The sequence below is a fragment of the Pteropus medius genome, unplaced genomic scaffold, assembly GCF_902729225.1.
Source record: "Pteropus medius unplaced genomic scaffold, Ma_sr-lr_union100, whole genome shotgun sequence".
Lineage (NCBI taxonomy): Eukaryota > Metazoa > Chordata > Mammalia > Chiroptera > Pteropodidae > Pteropus > Pteropus medius.
The window spans coordinates 46544376-46571308 of NW_024349800.1; the positions used below are offsets into that span (position 1 = coordinate 46544376).

At 51.0% G+C, this 26933-nt stretch overlaps 1 protein-coding gene across 1 annotated transcript; it reads right to left on the minus strand.

Annotated features, from left to right (window-relative positions):
* Nucleotides 1–112: 112 nt before the first annotated feature.
* EHD3 (EH domain containing 3) lies at nucleotides 113–26026 on the minus strand. Its single transcript, XM_039887476.1, has 6 exons — nucleotides 25194–26026; nucleotides 15995–16171; nucleotides 12827–12924; nucleotides 4537–4949; nucleotides 3688–3852; nucleotides 113–731 (listed from the first exon to the last, which is right to left on the minus strand). Exons 1-6 carry the CDS (start codon nucleotides 25418–25420, stop codon nucleotides 204–206), a joined length of 1608 nt encoding a protein of 535 aa, XP_039743410.1. The 5' UTR covers nucleotides 25421–26026; the 3' UTR covers nucleotides 113–203.
* Nucleotides 26027–26933: the final 907 nt, after the last annotated feature.

A 26933-nucleotide genomic window follows, 5' to 3' on the forward strand; every position in this document is an offset into this window, starting at 1 on the left:
GCCGAGAACTTGTGCCCAAACAAAGATCAGCCTGGAAACCAGGGGATCACTGTCCCCTCCCAGCTGCAGTGCCAGTCTCAAGATCTGTCTTTGATAAATAGAGTAAGTGTGTGTGTGTGTGTGTGTGTGTGTGTGTGTGTGAGAGAGATTGCCTCTCCCATCTCCTGTAACACCTGCCTCCTCTGAAACTCCCCCGGCTCCTGTCACTCTGCGACTTTCCTCTTGGATGGGGGCAGGAGGTGGGTGGGCAGCTCGTTGGGCAGCTCATGCCCTTCCAGCTTGACTTTGATGAGGTGGTTGGCTAGTGCAAACTCCTCGTCATTCAACATGCCATCCTTGTCGATGTCAGCCAGCTTCCAGATCTTGCCCAGTACGCTGTTGGGCAGCTTAGAGCGTACCATCTCCTTCTTGGCGTTGGCACCTGTGATCTTGCCATCCACCGGTGACAGAGTGTAGAAGATCTCATCGTACATGGGCTTGTCCCTGGCCACCACCCACTCAGCATCGTCGATGCCCTCCCCGGCCCCCTCCCCATAGCCGTGCCCAAAGGGGCCATGCAGGGTGCCCTCGAATGCTCCACCCTTCACCATCTGGACGGGCCGCTGCGTTTCCTCCTGGCGCACCAGCACCATGAGCTGAGCAATGTCATGGGCCAGCATGTCATCTACCACTTCCAGCAGCTTGCTTTTCAGGGGCTGGAATTTGCTGAAGTCCTGGGCCTGAAGCTGGTCCTGGGAAGAGGGAGAGAAATGAGGGTGAGGATGAAAGACAACAAAAGGGGATCCTACTCGGGGAGGCTGCCTTTTGCTACCCTGAGAATGTTCATAAGCTGTTGGCTTGGAGGCTGAGCTGATCCACATCACACAATAATAACAAACGAGGGAGAAGGAGAAAAAAGGCATCTGGGCTCTTGGTAGAATTTTTTAGGGGAGAGTAGAACAGTTAGTTGCAGGGGCTGGGAAAGAAAGGAAAATTTAACAAATATTGATCTGATCCATTTACGTTGTTCTAGAAAGCAAATAATTAAATTTCTCTTTCAGTTAGTTTTGGCTATTGAACAGTGGTTCCTGAATGCTGTGCCCCTCTAAGACTGAGGCACGTGGGTCTCTATGTTAATAAGGTTTATACTTGAAAAACACAAAGTACTTTCACTATATTATCTCATTTGCTCCCCGCAGTGCCTTTCTGAGGGAGGAAAATCATATTCTATCTATTTTAGGGAAGGAACTATAGACAACTGAAAAAAATCATAATAGAAGCCAAAAACCCTTCTCAAACCAGTGGTTCTCAATCGGGATGCTCATTGGAATCATCTGGGGAGAGTTTCTAACTATCAGATCCTCTCTCAAAGTTTCAGACACAGCAGACATGGCAGGCGTGCAGATTCTGCAAAAGGTCCCCTCTTGACCTTCCCACAACACCCCCAGCACAAGGTAAGAGAAATATGCTATCTTTGTGATTTGGAAAGGTCTTGCGTCTAGAACACCTTGCTTCTCCTTGGCCTCTGTAGTGACAAAAATGAGAGCTTTCTGCTTCTGCCCTGGCCAGAGCAATCTCAGGACATTGGGCAGAGGCTGTGCACAGAGCACAGCCTCAGGGACAAGCACATCGAGTTCACTGCCGAAAAATTCTGAAAACACCCACAGCTACATTTCAAGAGCAAGCGATAGCTTGGGTATTCCTCACCTCCCTTCCAGGGCAGGGCCGAACCAGGAGGCAGTGGGGGTTGGGAGGGGTTGGGGAGGACGGATTGGGCAAGCCCTTCCTCCTGCCCTCAGGGCATAACCTCCCAAGGTCCCTCGCATCTCTCCCAGCCAGTTCACATCTCAGTGTGTTTGGTGGGCTCACAAACAGGCGTCCCAATATCTTCCAGGGGGCGTGGTGGGTGCTCCCATCCCCCCACACATACGCCCCCACAGAGCAGCCCTTTACGTTGATTCAGCACACCAAACATAGGACCGGCAAACAAACGAGAAGGTATGTTGAGAAAGGATTCCTCACAGTAAAACGGAGAGACGTCCTGTGGTTACCTTCAAATGTCATCCTCTCAAATGCTTGCTTACAGAGTATTAAATTATTTTTTCTTATTAAAAGTTTTTGGGGGTGACATCGATTAATACAATCAAATAAGTTTCAATGTACGATTCAACAGTACGTCTTATATATATTGCATTGTGTGTTCACCACCTAAAGTTCGATTTCATCACTAAATATTTGACCCCTTTTACCCCTATCTACCTCCTCCTTCCCTCCCTTTCCTCTGGTAACCACTAAGTCCACTGTCTGTGTCCATGAGTCTCTGTTTGTTTGTCATGTTTGTTTGTTGCTTTCAGTTTTATATCCCACATGTGAGATAATTAAATTCTTATCAGAAAGAGAAACTAAAAGTTGAAGTGTTCCAAGCTGCAGCTGGAGAGACACCCGAATTACGTTAAAGTAATTCTGAAATTAGTGACTGGCTCGTGGCAGGCAGTTACAGGACTGAATGGGTACAGGAACAAATGCATACTTTAAATGTCTATTATCTCTTCTTATTTCACCAAATAAGGAACCGAGAATGCCTATTTGGGACTATAGTAATATTCTGAAACTCTAGTCTTAAACTGAGAAACAGATTCCCAAGCTAAAGATCAAAATCAGCACCAAGAGCAAAAACAATATTACGACTACGTCTGCTGCTACTTTTTCTGTAATTCCCTAATTTTTAAAAACTTTTTATTTTAGAATAATTATAGAATCATGAGAAGAGGTGAAAATTATACAGATAGGAGGTCCTTTGTGCTCATCACCCAGGTTGCCCCAGTGGCGATATCTTACTTAACTTGCTACTGAATTTTAAGGGCATAGTCTGTACCAGGCTCTGTGCTAAGTGTCTTGTAAGTATTATCTCACTGATGCTCGCATCATCTGTGTAAGGTGAGTGCTTCTGGAACCTCAGTTTACAGATGAAGAGACAGAGGCTCAAGGAGGATTTAGTCAGTTAGTATGGTGTTGTGGTTCCTTGCTTGGGCTGTGAGGATACCTCCCTGGCTTTTCTTCTGGCAGGCTATGTGAACACTACACTCAGAAAGCTGCAGGCAACTAACTGCAAAGGTTAATTATCTCTATAAACCTCAGTTTGCTCATCTTTAAAGGTAGGATAAAAATGCCTCCTTCAGAGGACTACTGTGCGGAATAACGAGAGCAATCATGTGTGATGGTCCCTGGACAAAAGAGGGGTCCACAGTGTGCTCCAAAGATGGCAAACTCCTGTGTGGACTTCTCTGTGCCTTGTGTCCCAAATCACTCCCAAGTGGGAGCTCAGAGAACAGCTTAAGCACTTGAGGGCCTGGAGAACCTTTGTCAGGAGACTCGTACCATTTCACATGACATGGTGGGGATTCTGAGCTTGTGGTGGCTGTGACTGGGGAAGATCATGAGCTAGAGATATCAGACCCCAAACATCACGTGACAGTCCTGCCCCTCTAGGAGCACTGGGGCTCTGCATTTCTCTCCAGGCCCAGATATGACACCTGCTGGGCCAATGACAGCTCAGCAGGGAGCACAGACCGACGGTCATCTCCCTGCATTCTGATTCTGGGTTGAGTTTCCATCTGGGGCATCCAAGTGTGGCTTCCTCCATACTCAGGCTGCTCAGCCAGCTTGTGTGATGCTGTCCCTTGTCCTGGAGGCCCAGACCCTGGTTACCTGCATCCTCTTGAGGTTGGGAAAGTCCCCAGGAGAGATCTGGTGCTCCCGCTCGATCCGGCCATAAATCTCAGCCAGGTTGTTCACTAGCTCCTTCTTCTTGTTGTCCTTCCCGAACACTGAGGGCATCTCCTTCTTCAGAGAGCTGATGATGTAGGCATGGACCTGAGAAACGAGGGCAGGGAAAACGCTTCGGATCAAGACCCTCGATTCATTCCTTCCCCCTAGGTGGCTCTCGCCCATCTCTTCCCGTAAACCCCTCCTTCTCCTGCTCTGCTTCTGAAACAATCCCTATCTCTACCTTCTTGCTCTCATACTGCTGGCAGCGCTGAGCTGTTTTTCCAGCTCTCATGGGAGAGGTGAGATTGTGGGGAGGTCAAGGTCAAGGTCAAGGCAGTAACAGGGATGGTGATACCGGAGACGATGTTGAGGAGGAGAACAATTAGCAACAGCTAATATTTACTGAGTACTTCGGAGGTCACAGGCAGTGTGATGAGGGCTTTTACATTCTCTATTCTACCTTATCCTCCAACCCTTCGATTTTACAGAGGTGGATACAGGCACAGAGAGACGAAGGGCCTCCCTAGGGTTGGGATCACGCAGTTAGTAAACAATGGAGTCGGGCTCTAATCTGGCCATCTGACGCCTATGAGTATAACCACCACACTATCCTGCCCCACAGCTGCTGGAGTTAGCACAGCTGACATTCATGATGCAATAAGACAGTCTCACGTGGGCAGGCAATAGATCAGGGTTGCAGGCAGCACCCCTCAGCTCTTGTAGCTGAGCCTCCCACCCCAAACCCTTGGTGCCACCCATGCTGCCCATCTCCTCAGGCGGCAGCCTTACCTTGGCCAGCCTGGCTCTCTTGATGAGGTCATTGAGCTTGCGCAGGGCAGCGTTTCGGGGCAGACTCTGAATGTCTCTGAACAGGTCCTGCTCCTCAGCCTCAAACAGCTTCCGGTTGTCGGGGATGAGAAGGGGGTGGGACCAGAAGGAGCCGATGTAGACCCGGATCACCTCTGGGGTGTTAACGATCTTCCCCAGGGACCACATGAGGGCTCCATACACCCGCATCAGCTGCTGTGTCTCGATCTGGTCAGCCTTGTTCAACACCACCCGCATCTTGTCCTCGTGGTTCTTGAGGGCCTTGATGACTTCCGAGAACTCATCCGAGATGTCCAGCTTGTGGGCGTCAAACAGCAGGATGATACGGTCCACCCGCTCAGCGAACCACTCCAGGACGGCAGCAAAGTCATATCCTGCCGGCAGAGGGACAGTCAGGGAGCAGGGACTTTGGGGCACAAGCTAGGTGTTTGGGGAGAGGCACAAGGTGCAGCAGAAATAACAGTCTTGGGAATCAGATCTGGGTTCAAATCCTGGCTCCTCCACATTTTCACTATTTGGCCTTGAGCAAGTTACTCTGTGTCTCTGGGTCAGTGCTTTTTCATCTGTAAATGGGCATACTAACAGTACCTGATTAATAGAATTATAAGGACTAAATACGCTCAGAGCCCAGCACTTAATAGCTTGCTCAATAAATACTAATTATTATTAACATCATTAAAGGAAAGGGGCCCTCTCCATTAAGGGTCAGGGCCCAGGAAAGGACTTTGGGGCTGGGCTCTGCTCAGTTAAGGAGGTAGGTGCCTTGTCTGTGCTACCTAGAGATGGTCACACCGCAACTCAGCGAGGACCACCCTGCTTGAAGGAGGCAGCTGGGGAGAACGATACCTAGCTCTCTAACCCCAGGTTCAATGCTTGCTCTGCTGTCAGACGTTCATGTCATGACCTCATTTCACCCTCATGGCACCCTCTGTGGTAGGCAGAGTGAGGAGTATCATTCCCACCTTCCAGAGGAGGAAACTGCGGTTCAGAGATAAAGCGAGAATCAAACAGCTGGCAAGGGGTGGGGCCAGGACTGGACCCAACCACCCTGAGGCCCTGAGCTTCCTGCATGAGCCAAAAGGGCAGCTCCCTGTCTCCCTGCCCACCTTTCTGCCCTCCCCTCCCCTCTCTTCCCCACTCCTCCCCAGGAAGAAAAGCCCTGCCAGCAGCTCGCACAGAGCCCAGGAGGCCTCATACTTTCTAGTTTCAGGTGGGCCTGCATCTGCTCCCCACCCCTCCCCAGGGATGGCTCCTGGCTATTTTTAATCTTCTCTTCAACATAGCCAGGCAGAGGGGCTGCTCTTGCTTCTCAAAGGCAGTCCCTCAGAGCTGTGGGAAGGACGGGGCCAGAGGGCTCAGAAAAATCAGGACAACCTGATCTCCCTGCCCCAACCCCCACCCTCGAAAACAGGTCACAGCTTCACTGCTCTGGTGCTTGGAACCAGCAAGCAGGCCCTCCTCGTGGCTAGGGAGGGCTGCAGGGCTCAGGCATCTGGCATTCTGCTGAGACCTATTCCCAAATCTGGCCTGACTAGGATTTAGCCGAGGCGTGCAGACCATCGGGGTGGGGGGCAGCTGGGAAGAGCACGCTACTGCCCTCTCCACCTGTACAGCCAATGCCAGCCCTCAGTGCTCACTGTATCAGCCACTCTTAACCATCTGAGCAGCCAGAGCAGCCAGCACTGGGCACTCTACTGACAACAAAATGAAGGGTCATGGAGGGTGAGAGACGTGCCCAGGGCCACACAGCGGTAAGGTTAGAGCCGGACCAGAACTCAGGGCTTCCAACCCCAAGTCCACCACTCTAGCCACTGTTTGGATTGCTGGGGAAAGAGAAGGGGCCAGAGAAGCTGCAGAGAAAAGAGGTCCCATCCCTCCAGCCTCTCCCCCATCCCCGATGGCCCCAGCCACGCAAGAGGATGCTTGGGCGATGAAGGCTTGGAGGTGGACAGGGGCGAATCCCAGAGCTGACCAGCCCCCGACTCAGGGTGAGGGGAGAGTGACAGAACCAGGTCAGTGCTGCCAGAACAGGATGGCTCCTTGCTCGTTCCTGTCCCCACAAAACTGAAATGTGAACCCTGTTCTGCTCTTTACACCCAGGGGATAGTGAACCAGTTATCTCTGGGCTTCAGTTTTCTGGTCTCTGAATTAAAACCCACCAGACCCTGCCATAGGGTCCCTGTGAGGATTCAGTTAAAGAAGGGGATATGAGTGAAAGTGCCTGTGACCTTGGCTGTTCCTATTGCTCCGTCCCCTTTATGAAGAGCTCCTTCCAAGAGCCAGTTTCCATGAGGTGGGTATGCTCTGAAGAATCACCTGAGGAGCACTGGCCTGGGAAAAGCCCACCTCTACTTCTCCTCAGCCATTAACTTGCTGTGTGTCCTTGGGCAAGCAGTCTCCCCTCTCTGGTCCTTGGTCTCTTTGCCTGTCAAGCCAGGGGGTTGGACTTGAAGATTTTGAGCTTCCTTTCTCAGTTCGTGATTCCCTGCTTCTAAGACTGGAGGTGTGAGGGTGGAGAGAACAGCAGGGTGGATGGAGATTAGATACAAGAAAGCCCTTGCAGGACAGGAAGAAAGAAGGCAGGGGCCACTGTCTTTCTTAAATGTCTCGGGATCCTGAGGACAGCAGATGGCTTCTGGGAACCCTTTCTAGGATTTTATAAGCACAGAGGCTTCCTATTCATGCTCCTACTTTTGCAAATTCTGCATGCTCGGGCAAGCTGCTATCAAATTACAGAGTTAGTCATGCCGGGCGCTTTCTCCGGGTGTGGCTGTGAAAACCCTGAGAATCGAGCAAGGACTCCATGGGTCTCCTCTGAAGCTCAGCCTCCTGCTCCTGGCTATTCAGAGACTAGCAGTCTCCAGGATGAGTATTTAATTGTTTCCTGGACTCTGCTTATGCACATCCAGGAATGGGAGTATCTGAAAGGCAAGGACTGGACCCACTGAAGAAAAAGGCATGGAACTAGCTCTCCCATTTATTTTCTGTGTGGCCTTCGGCGAGTGTGAACCTCAATTTTCTCAGCAGCAAAATGGGTATAATAACACCTGACTGATGAGGGGTCAGTGGTACGGCCATGGCAATGAGATTTGATAGCAGAGAGAGGGTCTGGACTTAGTCTGGAGTCTCTCCCCCAATGTCTGGGGTGAACAGGACACCCAGGGACAGGCTCCCTTTTCCTCAGTGGTCCCAGAAATAGCTCAGACCCACAAGAGGAGCTCTTGAGCACTTGCAGCAGCCCAAGGGCTCATGAGATAGGGCAGTGGGTGAGGGAGATTCATGCCCCAGGAGACTGATAGTCAAACTGGTTTTCTTGGAATTGCTTAGAGCAAGTCTGCTGGCTCCAAGAGATCTGGTCTGCGGACACTAGGCTGAGCAGCCTTCAGGGGTCCGGGGCTCTCCCTACTGCCCCCACCCCCAGACTCTAGAGGACTGAAAAGACAGAATTTCTAAGTAATGCCAGGCAGGAGGAAATCAATGAGGCAAACAATAAGCAAGGCCAATTTTTTAATCACCCACTGGCTTACTTTGCAGGCTGAAGTGCAAGGGACAAGGCAGCATATTTCTGTGTATTTTCAACCACAAGGTTTCCTTTGATCCTCATATCTCTGCATATGTCAGCAGGCAAACAGGGCACACACATCTCACAGGGAAGGCGGAGGGAGCAGACAGGTTAAGGGGCTCGCCCACACTCACACAGCCACGTGGTAGCAAACTTGAATCCAGATCCTTGATCCTTGTCCACATTTCCTTCTGGCTCACAGCTGTGTATAAGGCTGGAGCTCAGAGGGCTGAGACCTCAAACCAGGCACTTATCTGTGGTGGGTACATAGTCCTGCCTCCAAAAATGCCTTTCAAGATTGAAAGACATTTTAGCAAAAAAGAAACCAAAAAGACATCAATTTCAAAAACTGTGGGAAGAATTTAGATGACACAGGGAACATGCCTCCCAGAAGTGGCCCAACAGACTCGTCACAGGCCTCCAGATGACCACAAGGCTGTCAGCGAGCTCTTTGGAAGGGCGGCAGGACTCTGCTGCTCTACCCTGGAGCAGGATGCCTGCTTGGGCACACATAAACAGCACATAGTCCGAAGCCCCAGAGGTCCTTAAATGCAGGCCCTGCTCCAGTGAGGGTGCCAGGGATAGGCCAGGGACGTGAGACTGTGAGGATCAGCCCAGACCCCCTTAAGGTCTCCCAAGGAAAACCCAGAGATGAGTTTGCCTTCATTCCTATGTCTTGCCTTCTTCCTGGGCAGGTGATAAAAATGGGCTGAAAAGCCACTGGACTCGGTATCAGGAAGTCAGAGTTCCAACTCCAGTTTTGGGACCTGGAGAAGGTTTCTACCTGCTGTGGCCCTGCTGAGTTCACCTGCACCGGAAGGGGTCTGCTGGGAGGGATGTGCGCTCCATGCCAAGAGGTCGCTTTTCTAGGGTGGGACCTGGGGGATTTCTAGCTGAGAAGCAGCCGGGAAGTGTGGTTCCCAAGTGTAAGGACACTCAGGCTTCCGGAGCCCTCCCACCTCTGCTGCTTCCTCGCTCCTTCCCAGTAATGAGCCCCGGGCTGGGCACATCCTGTCACTTCCAGGAACTGCCTCCCTGCCCCTCTGCTGCCCACCCCAATGCACCTTCATCCAGAGACAAGTGCCGGCCTACGACCTGCCAGTTTCAGGTTCCCGGATGTCCCTCGCTCTTCCTGTTCCCCCAAGACACCCACCTCCAGACTCGGGCTGAGGGGCCACACCCTGAGCAAGGACCACACTTTGCCCAGTGCTGGCCTGGGGCCTGAGTGCACCTTTGGGTGAAGCTTGAGGCCTGGGGAGCCCTTTGGAGCAGCTTACTTTCCAGAATGTTAGCACACGGGGACCAACAGCCTAGGGAAGGCTTTATGCAGATTTGATAATGGTGTCCCTTTTATTCTGGTGAGACACAGCTCTGTGCCAAGCGTGAAGCTCAGGCAGAGCAGAATGTGGGCTGGACTTCAGGCTCTGCACGCCCCTCAGCCAGGTTGGGGGTTCTGTCCTACCCTGGGCTGGCAGAAGGAAGGGAAGAAATACCAAATCTGTGCTTTGACCAAACCCAGAGCTCTGAGGGCTCTGGCAGAATAAAAGGGACACCATTATCAAATCTGCATAAAGCCTTCCCTAGGCTGTTGGTCCCCATGTGCTAACATTCTGGAAAGTAAGCTTCCACACACTTGTATGTGTGTGGAAGGCGGTGTGAGTGTGTGTGGATGTATGTAGATGTGTGGGTGTTTGTGTGGACTGGTGGGTGTTTATGTGTGTAGGTATAGGTTGAAGCTTTCAGGTCCTATGGCTGATTGTGAGGAGGGAGGAAGAGGGACTGCATCCTGGAAAATTTCCTCATTTGGGGTCCCCTTGATATCTGAGAGTGTGTGACCCCCACCTAATTTTCCTGGTCTCCTTGGGGAGCTGAGGTTAGCACTGCCTCGGGAAAGTGATGCAGTGCTGGCGGCCTAGCTCCCAGCTCTTGTTATTATCACAGGCTTTTGCCAGCAGCTGCATTTATAGTCTGTACTCAGGGGGATGGAGAACAAACAGGCCTGGGGGGCCACTCATGGGGCTATCACTTCTAGAGGTGGAGCTTAGTCTCGTTAGACGGGAAAAGATAGGAAGGGCAGGCAAGATGACCCAGCACCCATTTTGCACAGGGCAGCTGCTGAGGTCCAAATATACATACAGGAGAGAAACTAGAAGACTAGGAAAAGAATGAAATAGGACAGAAGCTAAGGAAGGCAGGGGTCCTGGAAGCAGGGCTGCTTACCCCAGATTACCCTGGGGTTGTTCAATGGGCGGCCCTGGCTGGCAGTGAAGGGGAAAGAAGGAAGCTCACTGAGATCCAGACCCAGAGCTGATGTCTCTGTTTCCATCACCATCCGTGGACCTCACAGGGTCATATGATGGGTATCATTACCCCTTGTCACAGGCTCAAAGAGAAAATGTGACCTGCTGACACCCACGCAAGCTCTAAAACCCCATGCTCTGAGCTCCCAGTCCAGCGTTCTTAGAAACCCCAGAGGCTGGAGTCCTCTCTGGACCCACCTGTCAGGCCGCCTGGCCTCGCAGGTGCAGGTGCCACCTACCCGCTAGGGAGTCCAGACTAAGTCTGGCTCTCCTGAGCTTTTCTTGAGAGGATAGATATAAGCTGCCCACATGAGACAGTAAATCCCCTTTAGACCTAAACTAAGGATGAGTCCAAGTGCATCTTGGGGGTGTGGTGGTGGGAGGTGAGGGTGGGGACTGGTCAGGAGGCAGGGAGTGTTTAGGGAAACTAATAGAAGTCAGTCAGAGAGCCACCCAAGCCGCATCTCCACAGGGCCCTGAACAGGGTGCAAGGATGCTTATAAACGGCATAGAGACCAGAAGAGTGAGGAGATGCCCCTCTCTCCTCAAGGCCATGGGTTCTATGGCTTCAGGCCAGCTCCCCCAACTCGTACACCACTGTGCTGCTCTCCACCATACAGCCCGGGGTTAGGGACCCAGGCTCCCGGAGCCCCTTCACAGGGGCCTTCTATCCACATCCCACTTACACAGATGACAGGCTGCTAATTACATGAACTGTTCACATCGTTTCCAAAGCCCCCTCCTGACTCGCTGCTCTCTTTCCCTTCTTCCCAGATGTCACGTCTTCAGTGAAATTTGGGGAGGGGCAGGTTTTCCTGCTGGAGCCTCCAGCCTTCCCCTCCCTCCCACTTGCTCCAGAAACAGGTCTCCGAAGAGCAGGCTCTGTCTTCCCTTCGGGACAGACTGGGGGTCACGAGGCCCTTGAGCAGGCCGCTCCCACTGTCTTCCTTCTCTGTCCCCAGCCAAGACTGGCTGTCCCCATTGACACAGCCACAGTGTACTCCAACTGCTGAGCCGGGTCCCCGCGAGCTGCTGTGTTCAGGGAGGAAGCTGAGGCAGCTGGCAGGAGCGCTGGACAGCAGCCCAATTTTGGCAGCAGTGGCCTGCATCCGGCCATCGCCTGCAGCACTCATTGGTACAGGGCCTCGGGAGTGCTGGCCTGGCACCCATGCGGCCCTGGGCGCTCATGGAGGGGTCTGGGGGTAAGTGGGTGCTGGCCTTTGCAAGCCATGCCCCTGGTAGAGGGGGTTTCTGTCACCCACTGAGGTGGCACAGACCTTGTGTCTGCCCCAGTGGGGCTGAGGCCATGTGGGAGGGAAGCAGATAGTCATCTAAAGTCGGCTCAGGGGAGGCCAGAGTCCCAGCTGCTGCCCAGGGAACTCTTGAGTCCAAAACCTTCCCTTCCAGGATGCTGACTTCCGAGTGCTGATTTGGCTCCAGCCCAGCTTCCAACTCCAGTATTGGGTGGATGTAGCTTCATCCGCTTTTGTTGCCAGAGAGGCACACAGAACACAAAAGGGGTGGGGGGCTACCGGGCACACACAGCATGTTGTGGCAGCCGCGGCTGGGAGCGGGGAGCCAGGAGCCATTGTCTTTAGTTTTTTTTACAGCACTGGTCTAGCATTTTAGAGCTAGAAAAAACCAAGAAGAGGATGACGGTGACCATCTGTAACATCTCGTGTTTACTGGGCGCTGCTATGTGCCAGGCAGCAGGCTTTTTATCTGTGTTATTTCTTTTAATCCTCAAACAACCTATAATGTATATAGAATTATTTCTCCCTACTTTATAGATGAACCAACTAGAGCAAAGAAACCTGCCCAAGCTCAAGCTACCAGAAGTGGCAGAGGCAGGCTTTGAACCCTGGCAGGCTGGCTCCAGAGTTCTGACTCCTAACCATCCTGCTGGTGACCCTGCTTAATGAACAATTACCCTGTGTCTGTCTGGAGTGAACAGTTTTCAGAGTGCTTTCACATACCACTCTCTGCTCCCATGCCCCAGAGCACGCTGTCATCCTCACGTGTTGAGATAAAGTTCTTTGCACGCACCTGCCTCCGCTGCAGAAAGGCACCCTCCTGGGGCAGGGCTGCAGGGACTTCAGAAGCAACCAGGGTCCGGCCCATGGTAGGTGTCGCTTGGAGAATGAATAACCCGAGCGAGGGAAGTAAGGAAGATATTGATGTCTCCATTTCACAGATGAGAAGACTGAGGCCAACACCTGAACTTGTCAGCTGCCTAGGACTACCCCACACAGCATTTGAAGTGGCGCTGGCTTGTTAAGGGACAGCAAGGCCCTGGGGGCCTCCCTCCTGCTCCGGAAGCTAGAGAACATACCAGAGAGAACAAACACAGCATGGAGCCAGAGCCAACCATACCAGGTGCCTTGCTCACCTCGGCTGATCCTCTGCTTCTCCCCGGACAGGATTCCTGGTGTGTCGATGACGCTGATGCTCTCCAGCACGGGGTTGGGCAGCTGGGCACACACAAACCTGCGCGAACAGGAGGAAGCCTGCGGTGAGCCGCTGTCCTCTTGCTGCCGCTCATGCACCCTTGTTTCAGCTGCAAGTTCACCTCCCCTGCCCTGGGGCAGAGGTTCAGAAGCCTGGCTACCTTGCAGTGCAGATGCCCAGGCCCCAGGTCAGTGTTGGGCCCAGGATCTGTACTTTGAAGAAGCTCCCTGGGTGTTCCTGAGGCAGCCATACGTTTTGAAGCCCTGTGTCAGGGACACCAGGTATCCAAACCCCAATCCCTGCTCCTGTAGAAGCACAGTCTGGTCGGGGAGGAGGCATGTACGTGGGCAAACACAATACGAGGTATGATGGGACCAGCACCCCTAGGGAGGTCAGATGAGGGGCTCGGGAGATCCAAGGTAGAGAGATGGCTTCCAGGGACAGCTTCCTGGAGGAAGAGGCACTGGAGCTGAACTTGATGAATGGGTCACACCACCCAGAAACATTTATTTGGGCTTCAAAGAGCTATCCGAATACTAAACTTCACTATTAGAATAGTGTCAAGTCTTATTCAAGGAAATATTTCTAGTGCTACATCTGAACTTTCAAAATACAGAGTGGTAAACCTAACTTAGATCCTTCTTACTTCGAGCATTCTCTCTTCTAGCCATTTTCGGTGAAGGCGTCCTACTCTCCCCAGTCTATTATGTGGTCCCATAGTCTCAGGGAACCTCTGCTATGCGGTGAGATGGCTGCAGAGATGCAGGTTAAGTGAGGAGGCCAGGGACACATGGAAAAGGGGGTCGGGAAGGTTTCACAGGAGGCAGGACTTGAACCAAGTCTCCAAAAGATGACCTAATCCAATACGGCTGGTATCTTTTTTAAAATTAAATGTATTGGCATGATATTGCTTAATAACATTATATAAATTTCAGGTGTAGAATTTTATAATACAACACTTGATAAGATAGGAGAATGCCATGTGAAGACACAGACATGTGCAGAGGGAAGATGGCCATGTCACAACAGAGGCAAAGGCTGGGATTATGCTGCCACTAGCCGAGGAACGGCTAGGGCAAACAGAAGGGGGAGGAAGCAAGGAAAGATCCTCTAGGGCAGGGGTCCCCAATCCCTGGGCTGTGAATCAGTACTAGGTCTTGGCCTCACAGCAGGAGGTGAGCGGCAGGTGAGCAAGCCAAGCTTCATCTGTATTTGCAGCTGGTCCCCAGCACCAGCATCACGGCCTCAGCTCCACCTCAGATCATCAGGCATTAGATGCTCATAGGAGCACCGGTCCCTGGTGCCAAAAAGGTTAGGGACCACTGCTCTAGAGTTTTCTGAGGGAGCATGGCCCTGCTAACACTTGGATTTCAGATTCCGGCCTCCAGAACTATGAGACAATAAATTTCTGTTGTTTTAAGTCACCTAGTGGCAACTTCTTATGGCAGCCTGAGGTAACTAACACAAGTAGGTGCAGCAAATGCATCACAGAAATGAGTGTGTGTATGTGTGTGTGTCAGAGGGAGAGAGAGAGAGAGAGAGAGAGAGAGAGAGAGAGAGAGAGAGAGAGAGAGAGACAGAGAGAGAGAGAGACACATAGAGGAGAGAGAGAGAGAGAGAGAGAGAGAGCAACAACATTCCAGGGGTGTACATATCATTGAGGCAAGAATGGGAAGGTTGGAGTGGCCAGAGATGAGGCTGGACAGGGAGGTGAGACCCAGATCCCTAGGGCTTGAAAGTCACATTAAGAAATTTAGATTTTTATACTGAGGGCAGTAGAAACCCATCAGAACGCTTTAAGCAAAAGAATGACACGATCAGATATGATGGTTGTCAGTATATCCAGTTCGGTTCAACAGATATTTGCCGAGTGCCTGCTACGTGCGCTGTGCTAGATAACGGGGTAGAAACCTCAGTGACGCAGCCCCTGTCCAGTTGCAGCCCATGGTTTCTGCCATGCCTGAGGCCCAGCCACATTCCGGTCCTTAGATTCTGTGGCACACTCCACTATCTATCCTCAAATACATTCCACGTTTTGCTGAAGCTCGAGGTAGGTGTCTGTCTCTGGTGACCATATTCTTTCATTCCTCGCTTTTATTTTTTTTTTTCCAGTTTTCTCTGGAATGTCCTTTTTCTTTTTCTTCCTTTTTCTTTTTTAACTCTTTCGGTGTCATTTCACCCCTCACTGAACACCGATGTCAAATGCCAGCTTCACAAGGGCCACATCAGTCTGCTTCTCTTGGAAGAGGATATTATTATTATCCTATTTTACAGATGGGAAAAGTGAGACATAGAGAATGTAGGTAATTTGTCTAAGATCCATGGGGCTATTTGGTAGGCTTTGAACCCAGGTCTGTTGAAGCCAAAGCCCATAGTCTTTACCTTCATACCTTGCAATACCTCCAATTAGAGAAAGTAGTTTTGAAATTTTTAAGTGCAATCCGCATGTAAAATTGTGCTGTGGATTTACATAAAAAGTGCGATCAGCATCGGCCTGCATTTTAGTGAAGCAGAATGATAACAGGAAGGCCCAGATCAGCTTGCCAAGGATTCCCTAGAGCTTTCTTCACTCAAACCATCACAATGACCCTGGTGTCTGCAGGCTTACACTTGTCCCAGGGGAGAGGGGTAACCTGTCCAAGGCCACATAGTTAGTTTAGTAGGAGAGTCAGTACTCAAACTCGGGGCTTCCATCTTGAGCACAGGGTTCTTTCCACCAAGTAAAAACGATGTCCAGCAACAGAGAAGACCCTTCTCCTCCCTCCTTCCAATCGAAAGTAAATCCCTGCTGTAGGCCAGGCAACCGATACAGAGCAGCCTCTCTGCTTTTATTGGTGGGAGGCGCAGCTATGGGGATGTGATTCGACTTGCTGTATCCTTCCCTGCTCCGTCCTTGATCAGAATGAGTCAGCCTAGCGTTTGCAGCTCCCACATCCCTAATCAATGGTGACTGACTCAGCTACATTCCCAGGAAGAAAGGGACAATCAAAAGAGACACAAGGTATGGAAAGGCATCGAGTCTCCCAAGACCCTGCCCCATGCTTTCCCTTCTCATACTCCAGGAAGAAGAACAGAGAACAGTCAGGGCATGTGCTCCTTCCACCCTCACCTGTTCAGGAAGGCATTGCCGAAGGCGTTGAGCTTCCGGAAGGGTTTCTTGGGGTCCACCACCAGGGCGTTTCCGGGGATGATCCCCTCCACCTCGCCCTGCATCACCGCAATGAAGGAGTCGGTGGTCGGCTCGGGTCCAATCCTCATGCCCGGAAAGTCCTGTTCCAGCAGGTACCTGGCAGGAGGGAGCACAGTCGTACTTCAGGGATTCTGCAGACGGCCGACATGCGTGTCTACCACAAGGCAGCTGACGATGCACGTCAAGGAAGAAGGGCAGATGCAGAGCATGGAGAGATCATGGCCGGGAGAGGTGACATTGTGGGGGTGGGATTGCAGCTGAACTTAAAACCTCAAATCTGTTTTTCTTGGTTCTTATCTCTTCCCCTCCCTGAATCAGTAGGAAAAACAAAACAAAACAAAACAAAACAAAACAAAAACAAAAGCAAAGTTTGGGCTCAGAGCTAAAGCATGGGTCGAAACTGATTCCTACACAGAAGACTGCAGCGTTCGGCACTGAAGGCAGACCATCCATGGACTCTGCGGTAGGTGGCGAGTCCCTTTCTTTGCTCTTCTTCTGGTTTGGGCAGTGAGAGCCCAAGGCCATTGCCCCTGTGCATAACCCCCTTTAGAACTTAAGAGCGAAGGCACATGACAAGCCAGAGAATGACGAGAGCAGCCTGTGAGGACAACCGAGCCCTTTAGAAAGAGATTGAGCTGGATTCCAAGGAGGAACCCAGAGCTGCCTTGGGTTGAGACTGGTCGGAGGAGAGTCCCAGGGCCATCTTCCAAGATCATGATGGACAAGGACCTAAGTGATGTGTTGACTAGCAAACACAGGCCCATGGGGGGAGTCCTCGGCATGTGCTGAGAACCCCTTAAACTTTGAGGGCACATATTTATGTTTAGAGGGAAAAATCAAGGAGCTTTGAGGAGGAGAGAGGTGAAGTCAGAGACCGTTAGTTGGGAAGGGACCCAGAGACCTCCTGGACCAGTGGTCCTCAGCCCGCTGCCCATCCAAGCTGCTGTGGAGCACCATCCCAGCTAATGGTGCCCGGGCCCCGCCCCCAGGGGTTCCGACCCATTCACTCAGGGTGGGGTCCTGACCACTGGTCCTTTTTAGGAGCTCTGCAGTAGATCCAACATGCAGCCTGGGCCCACGGCCCTCTCATCTGACTGATCACGCCGCTGACAATAGAATTTCCACGTGCAGACACTACACTAATCACTTGGGGAACATGATCTCCTTTGGGCCTCACAGTAGCTCTCTCTGTAGATATTGAGGAGACTGAGGCTCGGGAGGGTTCTGTGGCTTTCTCCAGGTTAAACGGCTAACAGTGGAGCTGGAACCCCGATCCATATCAGTCTAATACCAAATCCTTTGCTCTTCAACTGTCTTCTCTCCTGAGGAAATCACTGCCAGCAAGAGCTGATCGAGGCCTTTCAGAAGGTCAGGGCAGAGCAGCCATGTCTACAGGGCCCAGGCTCTCTGCCCACCCTATGCCTCCCTGAGGTGGGCCTGGGGCAGTGGTCCCGTCCACAGAGTGGTGGCCAGGGAGACTTGCTGGGGTTTCTTCCAGCACATGGACATCCTACTCGTGCCTTCAAGAAGTGTTCTGAGCTGTGAGTTTACTCCTTCATTCAGGGCAGTTTGAGTGGGGTTGCTATGGGCTCCTCCCCAGGGAGCCGGTAGAGTTGCTGCTGCCACAGAGCACTGCAGCTCAGGAGGCTAGCCCTGCACACCCGAGGGCTTTAGGTTGTCTCGGGATGCCCTTGCTCTCCCTCCAGGAGCCCAGTGCAGCAATCTGGTGTGAAGGCAGGCTCTCCTCCATCAGAGGGCCATTTTGGAATCTGGCACTTGGGCTGTGGGTGAGGATACATCATAACAGCTGCACACCTGGGCAGCATTTCCTGCTTTCTCAGTGTACTTTCTCCTTCAGGGCCTCCTGGGAAAGGCAGGCAATCTCAGCGGCCTGGGGCCAGCAAACCTGGTTTCTCTAACCATGAGGGATATGCCCTTCAGAAGGTACTGGACCTCTGCAAACCTCCGTATCTTCCTCTATAACGTGGGAGGTAATAGTTCCGATTTATCAAGCACCTGTGATGTGCCAGGCACTGTTCTAGACTTTCCATGGATTATATAATCTCATCTTCACATCTCCTCTGAGGTGAGTACTATAATCCTTATCATCAAAGGGGCCTAATAAGAAAACCCACCTCATTGGGTGTTCTGAGGGTTAAATTAGTTACAGACCTTAAGCACTTACATCAGTACCTGGCACCTAGATTAGCATCCCATTTTAAAGAATTGGAGAAAGAGGTTAAGCAATTCGCCTCGGGTTATGCAATAGTAAATAGCTGAGCTAGGATTGAACCTGGCACTTGGATTGAGAATTTATGCTCTTAACCACTAGATTTTCTGTCTCCTTTCCTGCCTTAGGTCCCCCTTGACCAGGAAATACAAAAGGGTTGAGCCCCACCTGGGACTAGAATGAAGGATGGGAGGAGGCCACAAAGGAGTATGGTTTGGCAGGAGGCTGGCCAGAGCCCAGGCCTTAGGGGAGAAGTTAGGCTTTGGGGCCCACAAACCCAGCTGACTATTTATCTCCACACACATCTGCCCCGGGGGTTCCCATTTAGGCCTCACTGACTGGGGTTTGGCATGCAAAAGTTGTTGCTATTAGGTGACCAGGGCAGGCCCCAGGCCCACTGGCTCTAAAAGGACATTCCTGGGATTTAAAAATAGTAGGGGCAGATTCCCCTGGGAAGAAGTTGCATGAGAATCAATACCATTCCTGGGAAACCCCATCATTCTGCCTGTGTGCTGGGAGCAAGTGCTCAATGAGCACCTGGGTGAGAAGCCCTAAGCAGGGCCCTGCAGGGGGTGGCGAGTGTAAATTCTGCGGTGGGGGTGGGAGGTGGATATCATCAAAGCCTTGAGGAAAAGCTGGCATACAGAGGAGTAGAAAGAAAGAATTCTGAGGCAGCTTCGAGAATGCCCATCCTACAAAGCCAAATGGCAGTGACGAAATACCTTCTTGACCCAGGCGTCTCAGATTCCATCCCTGAGAAACAAGCTGTACCAGCAGATGAGCAAAGGATGATGCTTCCAGCATAACAGGGCCACTTCCTGGGATGCTCTGGGGCTGCAGCCTGAGTCAGCGGGGAAAGGGCCCGGAGGTGGGCCTACTGTCCTGCCCTCTTGGCTAAGCCCACATGACCCCGAACTTGCTGACCACACATGGATCTAGAGAAACAGAGTCCAGCAAGGCCACCAGAATGTCCAGGGCCACGGTGGAGCTAAGCAGAGAACTGGAGCTGAGTAAATTCTCAGGGACATTTGACTATGGCTTGCAGCACTGGGTGCTCCCTTAACAAAGCCACCACTGTGTCCAGAAAGGACAACCTATTGAGGATCTCATCACCGCTTCTCTATGGGAAGTGATACGAATCGCCTCTGTTGCCAGGCGAAACCGTTCCCACAGCAGCAGAAACAAAGAAAAGTTAATTCAAGCATGGGTGAGGTGACCACCCCTGCACACCGGAGGGCTTTGGCTTGCTTGGAGACGTCCGAGGATAAGGAGGGACACAGCAGGCTATTCAGGGACCTTTACCTGGATGATTCCACTGAATCTGTCCCACGAGCACTGTGGGATGGCAGCATTATTTCAGTTTTGCAGTGGAGTAAATTGAGATCTAGGCTGCCCAAGTTCAGGGCCAAATGAATATATTTAGCGGCTCTAAGAGCTGAAAAGATTTTGGTGCACCCTCCATGCCCCCTCCCCACCATCCAATGCAAAATAAGTACTAAAACCATAAAATAGGTGTAAGGAAGTCTAACACAATTTTGATTTTTCCCATGAGGACTATGCATATTTTTCTTCAGTAAATTCTTTTAGGACATTTTCCTCATTTTTTGGTTTGTTTGTTTCTGTGTGTCTTGCTTGCCTGGCAATCTAAGCACGTGGTCTGCTTTACTGGTGACCTAAGCACCCAGGGTAAGGCCTGGAGCCAAGAATCTTAACCCAGTCTGCCTCCAAAGTGCCCATCCACACAGCGGTGGGGCCAGACCTCAGGCTGCTGCTGGGACAGAACCCGGGGCAGGAGAACAGAGAGGCTGTTCTCCCCAAACAGTGGAGCTGTGGGCTGGGTACCCTGCCTTGGCTCAGTTGGCGAATGCACCTTCATGAGTGGCTGCTCCATCACAGATATGACCTTGACCATGTCTACCAACAGCCCACTCGCTCAGTCTCTCTGATTTCTAAAATGGAAATAATGCTTGGTTTCTAACTAGCTCAGAGGAACAGGGTGGTTTTGAGATGACATCCATTGGTTTGGGGAAAGCAAAGCTCCTCCAGACATTTGCTCATATGAGCAGAGATAATAATTAGAGAAAACCAACACCTCATTGTTGCCTGTGAGTACTCAGGGCATTTCTACCTTGTCTCCAAACCCTGTCCCAGTGTCTCCTTGTGAAGCCTTAACTGATTCATTCCCACCTCACCCCAACCTGACTTACCCTCTTCCTGAAAATCTACAAGCTCTTAATTTGCTTATCTTTAGTAGACTCTAAAAGGCACATATCACTTTCTGCCTTATATTATAGATATTCATGTTATATGTCTGAGTCTTTGGTCTCTCTAAGCCTTGGGTACTGCAGCTTTAAAAGAGTCCAAATAATAATACTTGCCCTACCAGCCTCACAGGGTTTTAGGGAGACAGTAAAGCACCCCAGAGACACAAAGTGAGGAAGTTGGTGGGACACCCCCGATGGTGGAGTTGAGGTCTGAGTCAGTTCTTTGCTCCCCGTAGCAGACATCACGTCCCTGGGGCAGCAGCCTCTGCCATGGGATGAAGTGACCCGAGTACAAAGGACTAATGGACACACGGTAGAGCCCCTACTCGCCTCCGCTTGCCTGACCTCACCCTGCGCTAGGCTGGCTGCCTAGTCCGCTTCCCAGCACTGCCCAGAGTCCGGCTCATGCTCTTCCTTTAGGCCTCCCTGAGCACACTTCCCCTTCCCCTTCATCCCAACTGTGGGTGGTGCCAGACAAGGGTTTCCCCTACCTCCTGAGGGCCAGCCTCTAAGCTTCTTCTTAGAGAATCATCTAGAATGAGGAGAGGGAATGCTAAAGCCACAAGCACAGTGCCTGGAGCATAACTGGAGCTATGTTGGTTCTTTCCCCTCCAATTTCTGAGAGTAACTCTAAGATGTAGTTGTTACTATCCACATATTAGGGATAAGGAAACTGAGGTTCAGAAGGCTTAGGTCTTGCTAAAAAGCTCTCTTGGTTGGTACCTGGTGGATCCTGGATTCGGCTGAGCCAGCTGTGCTCTTCTCAGGGCCTGGTCCCATTGTCAATGGTAAGAGATGGAGCCCTTTCTCCAGAGGTCCTTCTCCTCCAATCAGTTTCTCCTGATGACCTCCACACACCTGACTTTCAGTGCAGATCTCACGCTGGACCCGAGGCAGGGGGGCCTACCTAGGGACTAGCAGATCAAAGCCCTGACAGAAAAAGGACATTCATTGTCCTCAGGGTGGACAGGATAGGGTGTTTCAGGGACTGTGGCTGGCAGGACAGACCTCACGGAGGTCAGTGGGTCTACCTGGAATGGTGGCCCCTTTCTTTAGCCCTTCGGCTTTGCAGAGAATCACCTTTCCTGGGATAGTGATGCTGTAATACACGGAGTGAGGCCGCGGTGGCAGGGATGCCAGGGTGGTTAATGAGAGATGGAGAGCCACAGGCATGCTGAGTCACCTTTGGAGAGGATTCAAACAGCCCCCTACAGAATTAGGGGAGGTCAAAAGGGCTAGCTGAATAGCACTCCCCATCCTGGCCCCAGCAGCCCCACTAGGTGTTCATACTTCAGTTACCCTTGAGATCAGCCCAGACCCTCCCATGCAGACACAGGCAGCTTGGCTTTCTCTGGCAACCCCAGGCTCCACACCTGACTCCCTGGTCTTCTACTTCAGCTCTGCTGTGGTCCAGCCAGGCCTTCCTTATGGCCCATGAGAGCACTGGGCCTTCCTCAGTCCCTGGAAAAGCCAGCTATTCACCTCTGTGATCAGGGGGCCAAATGATGCAACGGGGGGAGAGATTCGCGGATGCATGCCAGCAAGAGGAAGAGTGAAGGGAGAAAAACAGCAGAAGCAGAAGGAAAGGCCGCCAGGGCCAGAGGGACACAGAGCTACTGTACTCCGAAGAGGCAGCCTGTGTTGGAAGGAGCAGCCACCAGGCCAATTTATTGTTTATTTTATTACTCTGGGTTGCCGGGCCTTAGGCCAGGGAAGTTATTTCAGGCAGAGATCATAGCACATTAATTAGTTATTAGAAGAATGTCCTTTTCTGCGTATACTTCCTGAGAAAAGAAATAGACCCCGCGGCAAGTACATATAACTGAAAGTGGGTGGGCCCTCTGGAGGCAAAAGGCCAAGGGCTGGGGAATGAAGAGGCCAGTCTTTGTTCCCAAGGGAAAGGTCCCACACAGGTTCAGGCCAGGGATGGAGAGGATAATCACTGCACTCAAGGCGAGAAGCAGGCTCGGGAGGGGGTGGAGGGAAGGCATCTAAGATCTACAGCTTGTGCACCTAGCTACCCCAAGCCCAGCCTCCTTGCTTTGAGGAAGGGGTGTTGTACCAATTTACTCTCCTGGAAAGCAACTCAGAAATGTAACTCTGAAGATCGAAATTAAAAAATAAAAGAACCACACAATCTTTGACCTAGTGATTTCATTGCTGGGAATCTCCGAGAAAACAGTCCAATCTGTGGAAAAATATTACGCACAGAAATATTCGGAGTGATTCTACAATAGTAAGAAAATCAGAAACAACCTAAAACATTCAAAAGAAGTAGGCTGGTGAAGTGAATAACTGCATATACATACAACAAAATATCATGCAGCTCTTAAAAATAATGCTTACGAAGATTCTTTAATTTATATGGGAAATGCTCATACTATAAGTGAAATAAATCAGCATACAAAATTACATTCTGACATGATCTCAACTGTGTTATAAAATTGCTAAAAATACTGGATATATATATATATATGTACATATATGAATGATATTTAAAATGGTTTTCCTCGAGTTGTGGGATTATGGGTGATTTTTTTTCTTCTTTCTCAAATTTATTCTTCTCTTGCATATTCCAATTTAAAGAAAATAACTCTTCAGTAGATTTACTGAGAAAGCAGGAAAATATGTAATTTGGTTTAGGACGGCTTCGCTGCGCTATGACCCCCCCCCCCCTGCTGGTGCTCTCCCTCACGCGGGGACAGCTTTTGCTGCATGAGCTAAATTCAGTTACTGACATGAATGGGGAGAGAGAACTCTTGTACTTGGATGGTAAGAAAGAGGAGGGATCTGCCTCTTCCAGCTTTCCTGTTTCCCTCAGATAATGAATAATCTATGGCGACTCAACCCAGCCACTTTCTCAGACCCAGTTAACAGCCAGCATGACGCAGGCAAAGCCAAGAGACTGTCTCAGAAAAGAGGCACTTAAACTAGTCTGCTGCTTGGGGATTCTGTCCCAAGGGACACTTGCCTTTCCCCACCTTCCCTCTCATTCTGCGATTGTATAATAGAAACCTCCTGTGGCTGTGACCCCAGGCAAAGCCCCCAGGAGCTAAGGCACAGTTGTTAAGTGCTGGTGTTACAGAAAGGAGAGGCTCTAAATAACCAAGGTGTGTCCAGAGGGCCAGAGAAGGCTGTATAAGGGCAGGAGCCATCTGTGCATGGCCTGGACTTCCTGTGGGGCAAAATCCAGGCCATGCGGAAGACATCGAATACAAAGGAAACCTTGTAGAGAACCCAGGTAGGTACCTCTGGAGTGTCTTTGTGCCTCTGGAGTGTCTTTGTACCTCTGGAGTGTCTTTGGTAGCAATGAGTGTTTGATAAAAGAGATGGATTAGGTCAGGGTTCTCACCCTAAGGTCCAAAGCGGCCCTTGGGCCCCTAAGGTTATATGTAAATTTGGGATATTTGTGCATTTTTCTAAAGATAAGCCCACAGCTTTCATCAGATTTTCAAAGAAAATACTGATCTTTTAAAAAGTTAAGAAGCAATAAATTAGATTCATGGCTAAGGGCTCTTGTAGTTCTAACAATATAAGAGATCCAAGCTAATCAGCCCATCCGCCCCCTCCCACTTCCCCACTTGGGTACCAAACTTCTTCAAAAATCACTCAGTCTCTCAGAGCTGCTGAGCCCAAAGCTGTCCACCCAATAAGGGCAAACTTGATCTGTTACATTGTTCAGCCGTAAAGCGTTAGTGTGGAGCATGTCCTGTTTCCAGAAGACTTGTGTTATAAGCTTAGCAGTAGAGAAAATATATATCTAGAATATCCGTAATCAGACCATTAACTTAACTTTGCTGCTTTTCTTCCCATGCATCTAAGACCAGCATCCCATGTTGGCCTCACCCCCAGTTATATGACTCTGGACAATGCATTTAATCTTTCTATGCCTCAGTTATTTCATCTGTCAATTCAATGGGCTGGATGAGATCATCATCAATATCCTTCTACCTCTAAAAGACTTTAATATTATTACTGAGCCATGAAGATAAAATAAGGGAAAAGAAAAAAACATTGTTTGTAGATATTGCTTCTGTCCATTTACCAAGAGCTTTATGTAGGAGCTCTGCTCGGAAAAGGAAACTGATAATAGGACAAGTGACACTATCAGGCAGTGGGACCACAAGGTCCCCAGCCCATCTACTCAGCTGCAACGGTAAAGCACTCATGTGAGTGGCCAAAGCCTTTAAAAGGCAAGAGAAGTGGTCCTGGCCATGAAGGGCATGTCTCTAAAAAGTGAGGGTGTAAGACACCCCCACCATCATAAAGGTACTCTTGGGACCAGAAATTTTCTCACTTGTGCCTCTTGGGCCTCGCTTTTACCATCCATAAAATGGGGAGAATAGGGATGGCTCTGAAATTGAACACTTCAAACAGACTACCTGAGCCAAGGTTCAAGTACAGTGGAGAGGCACTAGTAAGGATGCGGCAGAGGACCAAAATGAGGTGTGAGGTAGCTTTGCTTGTGGCCACACACACACACACACACACACACACACACACACACACAGTTCTTCAGATTTCAAGTGAAGGCTGTCCCCAGGCAGGAGGGGGCACCGGGAGTGAATGGAAGGCCTAATCACTGGGGGGCAGATTAGGCTGCCAGGCCCCTAGACCCGCTCACCTGATGAAAGTGGTCTTCCCAGTGGAGTACTGGCCCACCAGCAGGACCATGGGCTTGTTGTCGAAATCAGCATCCTCCAGGGCGGGCGAGTGAAACTCGTGGAAGCGGTAATGCTCTTCCAGGGGCAGCAGCTTGCTCTTGTAGAGTTTCTTGAGCCCCTCGCTCACTGTCTGAAAGACCTCAGGGTCCTTCCTCCGGCGGTCGTCAGACCCCAGCCAGCTGAACATCGCGGCTGCCTCTCGCCCCCTGCACGCAGCCCCAGTGGGAGGGCGCGGAGCCCCGCGTCCTGGCGCCCTTGGCTCTTCGGAGGAAGATGCTCCGCAGGGCGTGCCCGCCGGGCTCGGAGTCGCGCCGCCGCCTCACCTGGAGGTCGCGCGGCTTCGGAGTCCCCAGGGGCGACGTCGCGGAGCCAAGAGCGAACTCTTCCCAAGCTCCTGGGACCAAGCTTCATCCAGCAACCAAGGCCAGTGGGAGAAAAAATATCCGGGCTGAGCAAGGAGAGTTCGATCTTGGAAATTAAAGTCAAACCTGTAATTAAGCTGCCAGATGCCGGAATTCGCGATCTGCCCCCAGACCTCTCCTGCTCCGGCCGGGGTACAGTTAGGGGATGATTCGGCTCCGCTCCTGCAGGGCCGGGCGGCTCAAGGGAGGTGGCAGCGCTGCCCAGCCCGCGGACAGCTCAGCATCCGCAGCAGCAGCCCGCAGCCCTAGGCGACGGTTTAAATGCCAGCGGTGCAGGAAGCGGGCTCGTGGAGGAAGTCCCCGAGTACTGGCAAGGCCGGCCTGGCCAGCGGGTCTCGGCGAGGAGAAGCTGAGCCGGGCGCAGCCATGTTTGTGGGCAGACGCTCCTCAGGGGACCGGCGTCCGCTGCCTGGGAAGGGAGGGATGCTCAATCCTGTGGGAACGCGCTGGTATTTCAGAGCCGGCCTCTGGAGGTTTGATTTGAGAATAGCGCCCTCTCAGGGACAGCTGCGAAGACAGAGTTGATCGGCTCATCACTCACTGCTTTCAAAGGGCCTTTCCTTTGCTGAGTTCCATTCCTTAGGAAGACAAGTACTCTAGTATTTGGAAATATTTTTCTTGGGGCACGGAAAGAAGAGTCCAATACCAGGTTACACAAAATAACCAACAATGTCACTACTCAAACTTTTCTGCTAGGTCTAGGGTGAAGTAAAAACCATTCCCATTCATTCATTCATTCATTCATTCCAATAAAACAAAACGAGCAAAAGCCCTGCAGGTACTGAGCCGGTAATATGGGCTCACCGATTTTGGTGACTGTGGATACAAAGTTGACCACAAAGATGAGCACGTACAAACTCTGTCTTCCAAGAGCTCCAGTCCAGGCAGGATTTATAGAGGAGATATGAGCAGAGGGCCATGGGCTCACAGGGGGAGGAGGCATTTCTTTTGTGTAAATCATCTGAGGAAGGCTTCACAGAAAGCATGATGGTGAGCTGGTTCTTAAACAATGAATCTACAGTGAAGAAGGAAGACATTGCCGGCAGAATGAAGGGCATTTGCAAAAGCATGGGAGACAAAAGAACTTGATGTGGTGAAGGCAAAATAAACAGTTTCACTAGCTAGAGTATAGGGATCAGGAGGGTGAACGGGGGTGTCTGAGGCCAAGCATGAAAGGCTTTGCTTGACAAAACAGGAGTCATATAGGGGTAAGGAACTAAGAATAATGTTATTACTAATCACTGTTAACATTAGGTGCCCAGCATGTGCAGGTGCTGG

Bases quoted from the DNA above. Each gene is read 5' to 3' on its own strand.
- EHD3 (XM_039887476.1), bottom strand. From the start codon at position 25,420: ATGTTCAGCTGGCTGGGGTCTGACGACCGCCGGAGGAAGGACCCTGAG. The intron at 16,172-25,193 runs GTGAGCGGGTCT...CCCTCCTGCCAG, and splicing joins GGGAAGACCACTTTCATCAG to GTACCTGCTGGAACAGGACT. The intron at 12,925-15,994 runs GTGAGGGTGGAA...CTGTTCGCGCAG, and splicing joins GGCAATGCCTTCCTGAACAG to GTTTGTGTGTGCCCAGCTGC.